Below are 18375 nucleotides of genomic sequence, written 5' to 3' on the forward strand. Positions count from 1 at the left end.
ATATTATTTGGCTGCTCACAGTGAAAAAGAATCACTTCCTGTGGACAGTAGGTGAGGTCACAGAGCACCCACTAACTATGTTTCATGCTGCTGTTTATCATTTGTGGAACCCACAATGAAAATCTAGTCTAGAATGGATGAAATTTAACCACTTAATCCGGAAGTTCTGCTTCTGCCAGGTATGATTGTGACCAAATATTGTTAGTTGGGCTTTCCAGAATGTGATTCTCATGGAGCTTGTAACAGATGGTACATGTTGGATAATATATATTTGAGCTGGAACAATTTCAAGTGCTGTGGAAACACATTGCATTTTGTTGCTGTCCCACTTTAACAAAAACTGAGACGCGTCCCAATTTACCATCAAAAGGGCTGAAAGAAGAGTTGGTTCAATTCTACCAAATTTAGATTTTAAAGGGAAAATGATTGACTTCCTGTTGGGTTCACAGTTCCAAAAGATTTGGCTCCAAGAGATGTTTTTTAAATAATACTTTAAATGTAGAAGAGATTGTGAGTCAGACAGTGTAGCATAAATAAAAAGTATCATAGCTGTTGACTGCAAACCTGTCAGCTAAACATCCTGGACAAATAATCAAGCAGTGGCACTTCAGTGTAAGCAGCTGCACAAATTTACCTTCACAGATGACACCAGCGTCCTCAGAGTGTCCACAGTTGTGAGATCCAAATCCTAAGTGCTGGCACTGAGTGAGATTTGACTCACTGCCTGAGCAACTGACATCATCCAACCAGATGGGTCCGGTGCCCTGTCCAAACTGTGCATTTTGTGGTGCTGAGACGACCCTGCCACAGCCCAGCTGTCTACACACACACCTGAGCATCCACCTGGTCCCATGAATCATCGCAAACCGTCCCCACTGCCCACTGTGGAAGAGCTCCACCCTGCCAGAGCAAGAGCTGTTTCCTCCATTAACCAGGCGGATGTGCCCTCCACTGCTGCACTGTTGCTCACTGCTGTTGTAGAATTTAACCCGACCTGATTGGCTGTAGAGATCTGTGGTATTGGAGCAGGTGTGGTTGAGGAACTGCAGATGTGGTTGTGTTCACCTCTGTTTACAGTCAATACATAAATAAATAAGTGAAAGTACTGTACTAATGCTGAGAGCATTTTTCTCATGAAGAGTTAAATTGAACAGGAAGATGAAAAGGATGAATTTGTTACAGTGTAACTAGGGGGCAACAATACCTGCACAGTATGCAAGGTGGCACACAGATGGCCTCTCAAGTTTGTAAACGTAGTAGTTTCCATGGCAGAGTTTGACTTGGATGGTGTGTGAGCTAAAATAGCAGCAGCTGCCAGACCAGTTGTTGCACACAGTGCGAGTTACAGTTTCACCGGGCTGTGTGGGATGAGGTTGTGTTATCCACAGAGGAGCATGGGTTCCACACCTGTTTGTGTCTATACACCTCTCGGGAATACGAGCATCAGAGCTCCCAAGAAACAGGCGGTACCAGCCTTGCCAGTTAATAGATTGATCACAGTGTAGGTCCTGAGTATTTGTGTTGTTTGTTGAACGCCATTCATCATTCAGCACAGTGTAGTTGTAACAAGGATCAACACTTTGGGGAGTTTCTGAAGGATGAAAAGAAGTAATCTTTATTTCAAGCAACTTTCACTGATATTTATACATAGCTTTATTCTATGCTATAAACACTTTTTAATGATCACACACACTGATGGATGTTTTGGGGACAATTTGGGTTCAAAATCTTGGCCAAGAACACTTCGACATGCAGACTGAAAGATGCAGGGATCGAATATGTGGTGTGAACGAGCCTTGAAATATTAACCTTGGGAGTTAAATTGTGTGTCTTGTTTCCAAACTGATATCTCAAATACAATCAGTATAAATTCTGCCTAATGCGATGACAGGACCCTGACACTTTGGTGTGCCCCAAGTGTTCAGCAGTCAAGGCATTTAATGTAGTCACATGGCTTTTTGAAGTCTCGGATATTATTTGGCTGCTCACAGTGAAAAAGAATCACTTCCTGTGGACAGTAGGTGAGGTCACAGAGCACCCACTAACTATGTTTCATGCTGCTGTTTATCATTTGTGGAACCCACAATGAAAATCTAGTCTAGAATGGATGAAATTTAACCACTTAATCCGGAAGTTCTGCTTCTGCCAGGTATGATTGTGACCAAATATTGTTAGTTGGGCTTTCCAGAATGTGATTCTCATAGAGCTTGTAACAGATGGTACATGTTGGATAATATATATTTGAGCTGGAACAATTTCAAGTGCTGTGGAAACACATTGCATTTTGTTGCTGTCCCACTTTAACAAAAACTGAGAAGCGTCCCAATTTACCATCAAAAGGGCTGAAAGAAGAGTTGGTTCAATTCTACCAAATTTAGATTTTAAAGGGAAAATGATTGACTTCCTGTTGGGTTCACAGTTCCAAAAGATTTGGCTCCAAGAGATGTTTTTTTAAATAATACTTTAAATGTAGAAGAGATTGTGAGTCAGACAGTGTAGCATAAATAAAAAGTATCATAGCTGTTGACTGCAAACCTGTCAGCAAAACATCCTGGACAAATAATCAAGCAGTGGCACTTCAGTGTCTGCAGCTGCACAAATTTACCTTCACAGATGACACCAGCGTCCTCAGAGTGTCCACAGTTGTGAGATCCAAATCCTAAGTGCTGGCACTGAGTGAGATTTGACTCACTGCCTGAGCAACTGACATCATCCAACCAGATGGGTCCGGTGCCCTGTCCAAACTGTGCATTTTGTGGTGCTGAGACGACCCTGCCACAGCCCAGCTGTCTACACACCACCTGAGCATCCACCTGGTCCCATGAATCATCGCAAACCGTCCCCCACTGCCCACTGTGGAAGAGCTCCACCCTGCCAGAGCAAGAGCTGTTTCCTCCATTAACCAGGCGGATGTGCCCCTCCACTGCTGCACTGTTGCTCACTGCTGTTGTAGAATTTAACCCGACCTGATTGGCTGTAGAGATCTGTGGTATTGGAGCAGGTGTGGTTGAGGGAACTGCAGATGTGGTTGTGTTCACCTCTGTTTACAGTCAATACATAAATAAATAAGTGAAAGTACTGTACTAATGCTGAGAGCATTTTTCTCATGAAGAGTTAAATTGAACAGGAAGATGAAAAGGATGAATTTGTTACAGTGTAACTAGGGGGCAACAATACCTGCACAGTATGCAAGGTGGCACACAGATGGCCTCTCAAGTTTGTAAACGTAGTAGTTTCCATGGCAGAGTTTGACTTGGATGGTGTGTGAGCTAAAATAGCAGCAGCTGCCAGACCAGTTGTTGCACACAGTGCGAGTTACAGTTTCACCGGGCTGTGTGGGATGAGGTTGTGTTATCCACAGAGGAGCATGGGTTCCACACCTGTTTGTGTCTATACACCTCTCGGGAATACGAGCATCAGAGCTCCCCAGAAACAGGCGGTACCAGCCTTGCCAGTTAATAGATTGATCACAGTGTAGGTCCTGAGTATTTGTGTTGTTTGTTGAACGCCATTCATCATTCAGCACAGTGTAGTTGTAACAAGGATCAACACTTTGGGGAGTTTCTGAAGGATGAAAAGAAGTAATCTTTACTTCAAGCAACTTTCACTGATATTTATACATAGCTTTATTCTATGCTATAAACACTTTTTAATGATCACACACACTGATGGATGTTTTGGGGACAATTTGGGTTCAAAATCTTGGCCAAGAACACTTCGACATGCAGACTGAAAGATGCAGGGATCGAATATGTGGTGTGAACGAGCCTTGAAATATTAACCTTGGGAGTTAAATTGTGTGTCTTGTTTCCAAACTGATATCTCAAATACAATCAGTATAAATTCTGCCTAATGCGATGACAGGACCCTGACACTTTGGTGTGCCCCAAGTGTTCAGCAGTCGAGGCATTTAATGTAGTCACATGGCTTTTTGAAGTCTCGGATATTATTTGGCTGCTCACAGTGAAAAAGAATCACTTCCTGTGGACAGTAGGTGATGTCACAGAGCACCCACTAATTATGTTTCATGTTGCTGTATGTCATTTGTGGAACCCACAATGAAAATCTAGTCTAGAATGGATGAAATTTAACCACTTAATCCGGAAGTTCTGCTTCTGCCAGGTATGATTGTGACCAAATATTGTTAGTTGGGCTTTCCAGAATGTGATTCTCATGGAGCTTGTAACAGATGGTACATGTTGGATAATATATATTTGAGCTGGAACAATTTCAAGTGCTGTGGAAACACATTGCCTTTTGGTGTTGTACCACTTTAACAAAAACTGAAAAGCGTCCCAAATTACCATCACGAAGGGCTGAAAGAAGAGTCGGTTCATTTCTACCAAATTTAGATTTTAAATGGAAAATGATTGACTTCCTGTTGAGTTCATGGTTCCAAAAGATTTGGCTCCAAGAGATGTTTTTTAAATAATACTTTCAATGTAGAAGAGATTGTGGGTCAGACAGTGTAGCATAAATACAAAATATCTAAGCTGTTGACTGCAAACCTGTCAGCTAAACATCCTGGACAGATAATCAAGCAGTGGGACTTCATTATATGCAGCTGCACAAATTTACCTTCACAGATGACACCAGCATCCTCAAAGTGTGCACAGTTGTGAGATCCAAATCCCAAGTGCTGGCACTGAGTGAGATTTGATTCACTGCCTGAGCAACTGACATCATCCAACCAGATGGGTCCAGTGCCCTGTCCAAACTGTGCACTTCCTGGTGCTGAGACGACCCTGCCACAGCCCAGCTGTCTACACACCACCTGAGCATCCACCTGGTCCCATAAATCATCGCACACTGTCCCCCACTGCCCACTGTGGAAGATCTCCACCCTGCCAGAGCAAGAGCTGTTTCCTCCAACCAGGCGGATGTGCCCCTCCACTGCTGCACTGTTGCTCACTGCTGTTGTAGAAGTGAAGCCGACCTGATTGGCTGTAGAGGTCTGTGGTATTGGAGCAGGTGTGGTTGAGGGAACTGCAGATGTTGTTGTCTTCACCTCTGTTTACAGTCAATACATAAATAAATAAGTGAAAGTACTGCACTAATGCTCAATTCAATTCAATTCAATTCAACTTTATTTAAATAGCGCCAAATCACAACAAACTGATATTCACTGATATTTATACACAGCTTTATAATATGCTATAAACACTTTTTAATGATCACACACACTGATGGATGATTTGTGGACAATTTGGGTTCAAAATTTTGGTCAAGAAAACTTTGACATACCGACTAAACGAGGCCGGGATCGAATATGAGGTGTGAACAAGCCTTGAAATCTTAAATTTGGGAACTAAATTGTGTGTCTACTTTCCAAAGTGATATCTCAAATACAAATATTATTAATCCTGCCTAATGCGATGACAGGACCCTGACACTTCAGTGTGCCCCAAGTGTTCAGCAGTCGAGGCATTTAATGTAGTCACATGGCTTTTTGAAGTCTCGGATATTATTTGGCTGCTCACAGCGAAAAAAAGTCACGTCCTGTGCACAGTAGGTGAGGTCACAGAGCACCCACTATGTTTCATGTTGTTGTATGTCATTTGTGGAATTTTCATATGTGACAATGACCTTTAACAACCTCCCAGGTACAATATGATCTACGTCAATAGAAACTAGAGATGGCACGATACCACTTTTTTGTTATGTCCGATACCGATACCGATATCATAAATTTGGATATTTGCCGATACTGATATGAATCCGATATAGTGTTTTTTAATCAACAAAACTATTTTTTAAATATCTTACAGTATTTTGCATAAGTTCATACTCAAGTTCAAAAAACAACAACACTAAAGCTATTCCGTTATACCTGTATGCAAAAAAAATATTTCATAGTTCAGCAATACTGATCAATCTAATAAACTTAAACCTACTCCATCTTCCCTTTTCTGGTATTTTAAAGAGTACTTAGCGTAAATATTAAGCAACCTAACTAACAGGGTTCCAACTCCCAGCAACACATAAAAAAACAAAAAAAAACAAACAAAAAAAAAAAAAATAGGGAACCACCCCTCACACTCCACCTCATGATACTTAATCGACGTAATCAACCTTAATTTGATGCAGTGTGAAAAGAAAATGCACAGAAATAAATTATTTTTCAAGAAATATTAAATAGATTCAACATCTTTCTTTAACAGAATTGCAGACTGTACAGATGGTGCCTTCCGAAAGGAAAAAGTAGTATAGCTTACTAGGGTATATTAGACTTAATAGTTACTATATACAGTAATGGACTTCTATTCATTTTACATCAAATTAAAACTTTGGGTGTCAGATAATTATTTAATAAAAGCTAGACATTTTAAATGAGAATAAGAAAGAAAAGTACTTCTTTGTGCCCCCTTTCCCTGTTCATGCCCTACCTGCCCCCCTGGCAAAACTTTGCTAGATCCGCCCCTGCACAGTTACCAGCCGTCAGCTATGTAGAAAAAGATCCTGGTGTAGAAAGTAATATTAAATAAATTCTAACAACAGCTTATCAAGGTTAAACGTGCTGCTGTTGTTTATCCGCTGGTTCCCTCTTTCTGGTGCAAAGTGGGCCAAAAACAAACAAGAGAGACGGGGTCACGACAGAAAAGCTGATCAGCTGATCATTAAGCAGTTTCATGATTGAAGTAGCAGCAGGAGAGGGAGGGAGAGAGAAGAGGCAGTTGCTCCATATATGGTTGTTAAGCTTAACGTGGGAATGCTTTACAAACATTCAGAGATGGACTTACACACTTGCTTTACTTCTCTCGGGGATAACTTTGTCGGAGATGAAATGCCGGGTTGGTAGCGAAGCTCCAAATGCTCAACCAGACCATCGACAGGTCTGGCACGCCACAGCCGCTCTATCACGTGATGCATACTGCTCCGACATGCTAAGGTTATGAGGCGAGTTACGGCGTGTCGCAAGTTTTGTGAGGTGCTTTCGTGATATTTAATGGATCGGATTACATTTTTTATTTCTCTCCGATATCCGATCCAGTAATTTAGGTCAGTATCGGACCGATACCGATACGTAATATCGGATCGGTCCATCTCTAATAGAAACTGGAAGAAAGGTCTTTGAGAAGAGAATTGCAACTCGTGAGCTCAGTGAGGTGTTATGACTCAAAACAATATTACCATTTATTTATTACCATTATTTACCATTACCCATTCTTTCTTCCAGTCAACTTCGATATCAAAACTACTATGAGTTTCTTGAGCAAACGCTATGTCAATGCATGTAGATTCAAAATACATTGCTCTTCTTTTCATGTCCCTTGCACCATTAAGGTTCAAGGATGAGATTTTAAAGCTAGTCATAGGCACACAGAAAAAGATCCATAAAAAAACAAGAATACAGCATCTTATCTGCTGTTTTTTCCCTGTCAGGTATAGCATCAAACTCGGCAATTTTCTACATCGGTTTTCCTTAAACCATCAGAGGCCCATTGTCGTATTAACCATTTAGCTGAATCAAGAAACAACTCTCTATCAGGGACAAAATCATGTACAACCACATCTCGTTTCCCTTTGGTTACTTCCAAAAAAACTCCTAATTTGTTCTTAACTGTACCCATTACTTCTCTGACCATCAGGAATAGAAGAGTCAGATGTTTCTCTATCACTATTAGAATCTGATGAAACATCCGACTCACTCTCTCTTCCACCCTTTTCTTTTACCTGCATCTTTTTTGGCTTTGCACCTTTAGAGTCCTTAGGTTTCCTTTTTGTATGTGGAATCTTAAAACACTTACATCATCCCTAAACAAATTCCCGTCACTGTGGACCATTTCATCCATTTACACACCAATGCCATTTTATCTGAATATCAATCAGGCTTTAGGAAGAATCACAGTACTATCACAGCTGCAATGAGAGTGGTAAATGATATTACTATTGCACTTGATAAAAAAGAACATTGTGCATCCCTTTTTATTGATTCATCAAAAGCATTTGACAGTGTTGATCATTGTATTTTAAAACTTAGACTCTTCCAGTCAGGACTATCTGAGAGAGCAGTGGCATGGTTCTCAAACTACCTCAGTAATAGGTCTCAGTGCATAAAGTCTGACCGTTTATGTTCTAACTTTGTTACAGTGCACAACGGAGTGCCACAGGGTTCTGTATTAGGTCCCCTTCTATTTATCATTTATGTAAACAATCTTAGTCTAAATGTGCCAGATGCAAACTTGCACTTCTATGCTGATGATACAGTTATGTATAGCTGTGGTTCAACTCTTGTCCAAGCCATTGACTCCTTGCAGAAAGCCTTTTTTGCTGTCCAGAACTCATTACTTCAGCTTAAACTTGTTCTCAACGCAGACAAAACAAAGCTCATGCTGTTTTCTAATTAAAGGAATTTGGCCCAAATAATCCCATCGGTAACCACTCTTGAAGGTAATAAAATAGAGTTGGTTCACACGTATAAATATCTGGGAATCTTGATTGATGACTCGGTCACCTTCAAACCAAATGTAGAGAATCTTGTGAAAAATCTGAAGTTCAAACTGAGATTTTATTTTTAAAATAAGTTGTGTTTCTCTTTTAATACAAAGAAGCGGCTTGTTGCTGCAACATTCTTGCCTGTGCTGGATTACGGAGATATTCTAACTATGAATGCTTCTGCTCAGTGTCTTTGAATGGTTGATACTGTGTATCATGCTTCTCTGAGGTTCATTACTAACCGTAAATTTCAGACTCACCACTGTGAGTTATACTCTCAGGTAGGATGGCCTGCTTTGGTAAGTCGGAGGAACTGTCATTTATACAGTTTTATATATAAGGCGATACTTGGGTTGCTGCCTTCTTATATATGTTCCCTGCTTGCAGTGAAACATGCTGGTCGGTATTCTCTTTGTCTGCATGGTTACTTGTTGCTTTCTGTTCCATTTGCCCGAACTGAATTTGGTAAAAGAGCTTTTGTCCATCTAGCACCCTTGACTTGGAACAAACTGCAGAACGACTGGAAAATGACTGAATTCATTTCATTAAGTGCTTTTAAATGTAAACTAAGAATCCTTGAGGCCAAGTCCATAACATGCAACTGTTTTAATTAGATTGATTGTCATTTTAACTGACTTTTTATTTTTATTTGAATTTTATTGAATTTTATTTTATTTTATTTGTATTCTTTCACTTATTGTTGCATGTGTCTTGTTGCTGCCTGTGTTTGATTGAGTAATTTCTGTAACTGTGAGACACTTGCTGCTGCCTATCTTGGCCAGGTCTCCCTTGAAAAAGAGGTTTTTAATCTCAATGGGATCTTCCTAGTTAAATACAGGGAGTGCAGAATTATTAGGCAAATGAGTATTTTGTCCACATCATCCTCTTCATGCATGTTGTCTTACTCCAAGCTGTATAGGCTCGAAAGCCTACTACCAATTAAGCATATTAGGTGATGTGCATCTCTGTAATGAGAAGGGGTGTGGTCTAATGACATCAACACCCTATATCAGGTGTGCATAATTATTAGGCAACCTTCTTTTCCTTTGGCAAAATGGGTCAAAAGAAGGACTTGACAGGCTCAGAAAAGTCAAAAATAGTGAGATATCTTGCAGAGGGATGCAGCAGTCTTAAAATTGCAAAGCTTCTGAAGCGTGATCATCGAACAATCAAGCGTTCATTCAAAATAGTCAACAGGGTCGCAAGAAGCGTGTGGAAAAAAAACAAGGCGCAAAATAACTGCCCATGAACTGAGAAAAGTCAAGCGTGCAGCTGCCAAGATGCCACTTGCCACCAGTTTGGCCATATTTCAGAGCTGCAACATCACTGGAGTGCCCAAAAGCACAAGGTGTGCAATACTCAGAGACATGGCCAAGGTAAGAAAGGCTGAAAGACGACCACCACTGAACAAGACACAAGCTGAAACGTCAAGACTGGGCCAAGAAATATCTCCAGACTGATTTTTCTAAGGTTTTATGGACTGATGAAATGAGAGTGAGTCTTGATGGGCCAGATGGATGGGCCCATGGCTGGATTGGTAAAGGGCAGAGAGCTCCAGTCCGACTCAGACGCCAGCAAGGTGGAGGTGGAGTACTGGTTTGGGCTGGTATCATCAAAGATGAGCTTGTGGGGCCTTTTCGGGTTGAGGATGGAGTCAAGCTCAACTCCCAGTCCTACTGCCAGTTTCTGGAAGACACCTTCTTCAAGCAGTGGTACAGGAAGAAGTCTGCATCCTTCAAGAAAAACATGATTTTCATGCAGGACAATGCTCCATCACACGCGCGTCCAAGTACTCCACAGCGTGGCTGGCAAGAAAGAGTATAAAAGAAGAAAAACTAATGACATGGCCTCCTTGTTCACCTGATCTGAACCCCATTGAGAACCTGTGGTCCATCATCAAATGTGAGATTTACAAGGAGGGAAAACAGTACACCTCTCTGAACAGTGTCTGGGAGGCTGTGGTTGCTGCTGCACGCAATGTTGATGGTGAACAGATCAAAACACTGACAGAATCCATGGATGGCAGGCTTTTGAGTGTCCTTGCAAAGAAAGGTGGCTATATTGGTCGCTGATTTGTTTTTGTTTTGTTTTTGAATGTCAGAAATGTATATTTGTGAATGTGGAGATGTTATATTGGTTTCACTGGTAAAAATAAATAATTGAAATGGGTATATATTTGTTTTTTGTTGAGTTGCCTAATAATTATGCACAGTAATAGTCACCTGCACACACAGATATCCCCCTAAAATAGCTGAAACTAAAAACTACTCCCAAAAACATTCAGCTTTGATATTAATGAGTTTTTTGGGTTCATTGAGAACATCGTTGTTGTTCAATAATAAAATTATTCCTCAAAAATACAACTTGCCTAATAATTCTGCACTCCCTGTAAAAGTTAATAAATAAATAACTAAATAAATAAATCCACATCCATTTCCTGCTGCACTCCTTGCTTAGTTGTGTGGCCAAACTCCTCACACACTTCAGCAGAAGTAGAGTATCTCACATCCGGAAACTTTGGCCGTCTTTCCATCTCCTACATTGAATGCTGGGGCTCCGTCCTGTGCGTCACCTGCAGAAACACCTTTCCCCCCCTTACCTGCTGAGACCCTTGCCAAGTTACCTGCCAAAGTCCCCTCCCCTGCATTGTCAGAGCCCTGCACAGTTTCAGCTGCTTTATGCACCTTCTCAGGACAATTACAGACTGAATGCCCTTCCTGATTGCACCAAAAACATCTCATGGTTTCCATTGTTGCAAAAATTGTGTAGTCAAACCCATCAACCTTAAATTTCATAACTATGTCCAGCTCCTCATTCTCATTGTTTGGAATCATATACACCCATCGTCAAAATAAAACAACATGTCTTAACTTTGCCGATTTGCACCCATAAGGGAGCATAACCATAGCAGACACAATCTGACCATGACGTGACAACTCTTTCAGCAAAATATCATCACTGATGAAAGGCGGCAAATTAGGCAGAATGATCTTCTTTGCCGGGTTCATTAGGGGAAAGACCGTGGTATACGTACTTCTCAAAACAACTCCCTTCTCAACTACACTATTCATTTTGTCAACAGAATCCAAAAACATAACAACCGCCATAACTGGACTGGCCATCCGGCACACCAGGCATTTGCTGGTGAACAGGTGATGGAGAAATAGGTTTACCTTTTAGGTGACATGAATGAGTTGAAGGGAAGTTATGAACTGTTTCTGAGAGACAAATAACACCAGGATCCTTTTCTATGTAGCTGACAGCTGGTAACTGTGCAGGGGCGGGTCTAGCAAAGTTTTGCCAGGGGGCCAGGTAGGGCATTAACAGGGAAAGGGGGGCACAAAGAAATACTTTTCTTTCTCATTCTCATTTAAAATGTCTAGTTTTAATAAATAATTATCTGGATCTTACAATCAAAGTTTTTATCTGATGTAAAATGTATAGAAATCCATTATTGTACATAGTAATTTTTTTTCAGGGTCCCATCATAATTTCTTTAGAAGTAAGTACTGTATATGATGCCAGTATTTTACCACATTTTCTAGATACTGTACCAGTACTGTGTGTAAAATGCCATCAAAAAGTCAATTAAGTTTTATTCTTTCTCACCTGTCTTTCTGTCTCCTTTCACTCTTTAAAGGTTGTCATGTTAGAAAAAATATTTTGCCCTGCCATGCTGTTTATTCATGTGGTAAATGAATAGTTTATGAAAATATCTCTAAATCTGTCATTTATTATTTTTAATATTCAGTAATGATCATGTCTCACCTCTAGTCTTCTCTGTCTTAATTTCAGGTTTCCACTATGTGTTGTAGATAGTTCAGGAGGTTAACTCGACCAAGCAGTCTTTGGGTTTTGGCTAAGTACTGTTTAGAATACCAGAATAGGGAGGATGGTGCAGTCTATTAGATTGATACATATATACCAACAGGACAGTGTACATCACTGTCACAACAGCGTTTGTTTTCATTCAAAGGCTTTATGCTTTTTCCTATAATACCCGGTGGGCCGGTGTCTAGTCAAAATGCCCGGGCCGATTTTTTGTCCCAGTCCAGCCCTGACAACCGCATTATTCATCCTAGAAGCTGCCTTTATACTTTCATACCCAACAACTTCCCCTACAGCCAAACCACACTCCTCTGCCGAAAAATCGGTACCAACCGGTATTTTAATACCATGCCGATGGGAGAGGCTCCGAAAGCCCTCCGTCGCATGACTTCTACTGGCCATCGCACTGAGCTAAGAGCTCAGTGCTGCCGAAAAGAACACCAAAGAAAAAACAAGTGAAAAAGGATTGTGCAACAGGATGAAAAAGTGTACTAGAAAAAGTCGCATTTCCTGCGAAAAATGCACTGTGAATGCCGTGTAGTGGAATCTGCTGAAAACAGCTGAAAAGCAGAATTATCTGCTGAAAAGATGTGTAGAAGCAGAAGTGCTTGCTGAAGATGGCTGCATTTGAAAGGGTCCAGTGAAGAGTGTCAAGAAAGCCAGGAGCATGCAAGCGGGGGAACATGTGCAGCAACCGCCACGGGTAAGATTAAAACCTTCGCCACCAGATCTCACAGCAGCTGCTCATCCCACTAAGCCAAACCAGTTCTAGTGCCAATCAAAGATATAATGAGAAAAACAATGTGCACTGTGCAGAAGAAGCTGAATTGTGCTGAAAAGAGGTGAAAAAGTAGAACTTTCTGGTGAAAAGAGGTGACGAAGCTGAATGTTCAGCAAAAAAGAGATGGAAAAAAATGAAATTTGTGCTAAAAAATGGGATGAAAACTAAGGTAAGGTAGAAGAATAAAGTTTAAAGAGAAACAGGATCTCAATAGTGTGAATGCCTTGAGGAATCATCACTGCCAACATAAATGGGAGGAAGAAGCGCGCGGGACAGACAGTCAGCCGCGCAGTTGTACTTAGCAGCCACGTGCCAAATGTCTGTTGTAAACTCGGAAATGGCTGCCAACTGGCGCTGCTGGGTCAGAGACCTTGGACATCGCAAATGTCAAAGGTTTATGATCGCCGTATGCGGTAAAGCTACGACCCTCGAGAAAAAAAAAAAAACGAAAATGCTGCATTGCGAGATGCAGGGCCAGCAACTCCCTGTCAAAAACACTATTTGCGCTCACTGTCCATGAGCGTGTGACTGAAAAAGGCGAGCGGTTGCCAGACACCGGAGACCTGCTGTTCTAACACTGCGCCCACCACCACGTCTGACGCGTCGGTGGTCAACGCAATCTCCGCCGACGGAAATGGGTGGGCCAGCAGTGCAGCATTAGCCAGCGCAGCCGTGGCCCCAGAAAATGCCTGGATGCGTTCAGGGAGCCAATCAACCGGGTCCTTAGCTGTTTTACCCTTCAAGGTGGCATAGAGTGGCTGCAGCAGGTGTGCAGCTCTGGGGAGAAAGCGGTTGTAGAAATTGATCATCCCCAAGAACTCCTGCAGCACTTTAACCGACGTGGGATGCGGAAAAGCCGAAACGTCCCAGATCTTGTCTGACAATGGAACTACACCGTCAGCGGAAATGCGGTGGCCCAAGAAATCCAGAACCGGCAACCTGAACTGGCACTTAGAAGGGTTGATGATCAGGCCATGTGCCGCCAAGCGCTGAAAAACCTGACGCAGATGGGACGCGTGCTGACTCTCAGAACACCTGGCCACCAATATATCGTCAAGGTACACGAAGACGAATGGTAGCACACGCAAGACAGAGTCCATCAATCGCTGAAAAGTCTTGGCGGCACCTTTCAGCCCAAATGCCATGCGTAAAAACTCAAAGGGGTAATAACGCCAGTTTTGGGAACGTCCTCGGTGTGCATGGGAACCTGGTGATACCCCCGCACCAAGTGAATTTTAGAAAAAATCGAGGTGCCAGCGAGGTGGGCGGAAAAATTCTGGATGTGGGGAATGGGGTAACGGTCGTTCTTCGTGACATTATTCAAATGGCGAAAATCCCCACACGGCCGCCACCAACCATCTAATTTGGGCACCATTTGGAGCGGAGAGGCCCATGCACTATTCGTGCGCTGTACAATGCCGAGGTGCTCCATAGTGGCAAACTCTTCCCGAGCGACGGAGAGATAATCCTTTGCGCCCAGAAGCGGAGAGTTGGCGAGGCTGGCTCTCACTGCCGCTGGCAGCTGTCGGAGGAAGATGTGGGCGAAGAGGAATCCCCCGTCGTTCGGTCCGAGGAAGGATAGCATGTGCTCCATCAGTTCGAGCTGTGTTTTCCCTCTAAAACACAGCACCCACACTTCCTGACAACTGAGTGTGAGTGAAGCCCTCCAGTGGTCCACCACAAACTGACATTTTTTATTGTAACAACCAACGATCTATACAGGAAAATAATGACTATTAACAAGGTTGCCCAAACTTTTGCATCCCACTGTAAACCCATGGATGGAATTGTGTCTCAGGACTCTTTGTATGCAGGGATAGCTCAGTAGGTAGCGTGGTTGCACCATGATCAGAAGGTCGGGGATATGAATCCACTGAAAGCTAGTGATGGGTCGTTCGCGAACGAAATGGCTCTTAGAGCTGGATCTTTGAACTGAACGACAGTTGCCAGATCGTTATTGGGAGCCGTGAGGGTTTGTTTTCCTTCTCTTGCCCTCTCTCTAACTTTTTTTTCGCTTCACGCCACACGTGAGCCTCGTGTTTGCGCTGGGCAGATGGGGGAGGGGTGGTAGTTACACTCGCAGCAGCAGTAGCACACAAACAGAGCAGGAGGGAGAGAGAGAAAAAGAGCACCAACAAGAGACAACATTGTCAATTTAGAAAGGTACAGTAAAGAAAATGAGTGAAGCAACCAAGAAAACAAGCAAAATCTGGAACCACTTCAATTTTATTGACAGTACAAAGGCAGAGTGTAGAGTCTGCAAAAAAAGAATTTCATATAGAGCCGGCTCCACAAACAACATGCATAGGCACCTCAGAACTGTCCACCCATCAGTGCAATGGGAAGAAAAAACACAGTCAGTTGAGGGTGATATAAATGAAGGTGCTAGTGTGTCTACTGCAACTGTTGCTGCTCCTTCTTCTGCTGCAGTATCTGAAGCGTCATGCAGTATACCACCTAAACCAAGTCAGAGCTCAATGAGACAGTTTTTGCAGACAGCAAAACAGAACACAATTGATGAAGAACTGGCAAAAATGATAGCACTTGATTTCCAACCATTTTCTGTTGTGGATGATAAGGGATTCAGGACTTTTATACATGCACTGAATCCCATATATGTAATTCCAAGCAGGAAGGCTCTCTCCCAAGAAATCATCCCAGGCTTAGATGAAAGAGAACGTGCATCGCTGCAAGAGAGGGTTAAAAAAGCCACAGCAGTGTTTCTAACAACTGATAGCTGGAAATCCCAAACCACCACATCCTTCTTGTCAGTTACGTGTCACTTTATTAAAAATTATAAAATGGTATCCTGTTCTGGATTGTTTTGAGTTCAGCGACAGACACCCTTCCGAGAACTTAGCAGAAGAGCTGCTCAAAGTGGCAAAGAGTTGGATGTGGAAAACAAAATGGTTTGCAGCTAGCATAACAAAAGCAATTAAAATCCTGAAATGGGCCCACCACCCATGTCTTGCGCACACAATTAACCTGGTTGTGAGAGATGCTTTGAAGGTGATGAAGCCAGCTGTGGACAAAGTGAAGGCAATAGTGGAATTTTTCCACAGGAGCACAACAGCCACACACAAGCTCAAATCTACCCAACAACAGATGGGCATGCCTGAGCTAAAGCTCAAACAAGAATGTATCACAAGATGGAACTCAACCTTTCATATGCTAAAACGGATTCCAGAGTTCAAGGATGCAGTCATCTCTACCCTGGCAGTTATCAATGTCGACCCTCTGAGCCACGAGGAATGGGAGGTACTACAGGAGGCATGCACTGTTTTGGAGCCATTTGAGCAGGTCACCGTGGAGATCAGTGCAGACAGGTGAGTGTGCAAATGTTATTGCATTATTATTATTATTATTAGTAGTAGTAGTAGTAGTAGTAGGAGTTAGTTGCATAGCTGGTTGCATTGCTGGTATGACAAGCAGATTAGACACGATCATAAATAATAATATACTGCTGAATTTTAAAAAAGCATAATTTTGAAACGTGTTATGTACTCTTTTTCAGCCATGTCACAGCCTCCAAAATGTTAATCCTGTGCAAGGGTCTGCAGAGAGTGACAGCTGAACACCAAACCAGAGTAACTACAGGAAAAGTGAAAGAGTTGGTGGATGCTCTCTGTGCATCCATGGACAGAAAGTTCCACAGAATGGAATATAATGCTGTTCTCTCTGAAACCACCATTCTTTATCCAAGATTCAAGAAGCTGGTCTTTAATGACAACAGAGCGGTGGATGAAGCTCTTCAGAGAATAACTGCAGCAGCAAGATCCAGCCAACCAACTCCACTGCCAGGGGACCAAGAGGGAGAAGAGGCAGAAGAGGATGAACAAAAGGAGCAACAAGCATCTGCTGTTTGGAGGTTCTTTGAAGAACAAGCAAGTAGAGACACTACCAGAAGGAATCCCTCAGCAGATGCAATACTGGAAGTGAGATCCTACATTGATGAGCCCCTTTGCCAGAGAAGTGCAGATCCACTGAGCTGGTGGGAGACAAAGGCTTATACTTATCCACGTCTTACCCAGGTGATGACACGGAGACTTTGCATTGTAGCAACATCAGTCCCCTCAGAGAGAATCTTCTCCAAAACAGGACAGATAATGAATGACAGAAGAAACCAGATCAGCTCCTCAAAGCTAAGGCACTTGGTATTCCTGAATGCCAACCTTTCCCTTAATTAAAGATCTGGTTGTTCATTTTTTCTTTTTGTTTTGCATCATTTAATCGATATTTTATTGTGTTGTGGTTTGTAGTGTTTTGTGTTCTTTCATTTTGAATTGGTTTAAAAGGAAAAAAGCTGAAAATTTAAATAGTTAAAAATTGAATTGTAAATAGTTGGTTTTTGTACTTTATAATTATTTTTTTTACATTTTGTGTGCTGTGAATAAATACAAGAATATTTATATGATAAACATTTATAAATAAAAAAGAAATCTTTTACATTACTAGTTCATTGTGTGCATAATTTTATATTGTTGTTATTAATACATTAATTAAAGCAACAAAACAACAGGAAGAGCCGGTTGGGAGCCGAAAGAGCCGGCTCTTTTTAGTGAGCCGAGCCGAAAGAGCCGGTTTTCTAAAAAGAGCAGGAAATCCCATCACTACTGAACGCCCTGAGCAAGGTACCGGCCCTACACACTGCTCCCGGGGCAGTGGCTGCCCACTGCTTCACTGAGTTAAATGGCCTGTATTTGTATAGAGCTTTACTTAGTCTCTAAGGACCCCAAAGCGCTTTACAGTACATCCAGTCATTCACCCATTCATACACTGGTGATGGCAAACTATATTGTAGCCACAGCTACCCTGGGGCAGACTTACAGAGGCGAATGGGTTAAATGCAGAGAGAGAAATTTCCCCATGGGGGTCAAAAAAGTATACATTATTATTTTTATTATTAAAAGGTCGAGGTATGAACATATAGACTGAAAGAGTATGATGAGTATGCTTGTAGGACATAATGCCATTAATACTTTATCTAATCTTTATCTACACTTTATAGTTTATTTAGCCAATCTAAAGTGCTCCCAACCTTTATATCATGTGCTAGATCAACTCCTAAGAGTTAAAGAAGAGATGTGTAAATAGGAACTAATTAGGTTATGACAGCAAACCTACCAGCTTTATGTCACTCAAAATTTTCCGGTAAATGTCTTGTATAAAGGGAGAACGTAGTTGCACCTGTTTATGAAGAATTTTTTTACATTTTTATCTTTTGTAGGATACTCTGCATGAGTCTCGCAGGAACAAGTTTAAAAAGGAAAGAAGGCCACTAGTACACGTAGAGGAAATTGAAAAACATGAGACAGAAATACTCAATATTT

The 18375-nt window shown here is 41.9% G+C and overlaps 1 protein-coding gene across 1 annotated transcript in view; it reads right to left on the bottom strand.

Annotated features, from left to right (window-relative positions):
* The window catches only part of LOC116311832 (deleted in malignant brain tumors 1 protein-like), a 50965-nt gene that overhangs the window by 22499 nt on the left and 10091 nt on the right, over window positions 1–18375 (bottom strand). Inside the window, 8 exon segments of the mRNA XM_039601263.1 lie at window positions 635–827; window positions 829–869; window positions 872–951; window positions 995–1067; window positions 1205–1591; window positions 2606–3040; window positions 3178–3564; window positions 4579–5010. Of these exon segments, the coding sequence (XP_039457197.1) occupies window positions 635–827; window positions 829–869; window positions 872–951; window positions 995–1067; window positions 1205–1591; window positions 2606–3040; window positions 3178–3564; window positions 4579–5010 (2028 nt within the window).

Source organism: Oreochromis aureus, linkage group 3, assembly GCF_013358895.1.
Source record: "Oreochromis aureus strain Israel breed Guangdong linkage group 3, ZZ_aureus, whole genome shotgun sequence".
Classification (NCBI taxonomy): domain Eukaryota; kingdom Metazoa; phylum Chordata; class Actinopteri; order Cichliformes; family Cichlidae; genus Oreochromis; species Oreochromis aureus.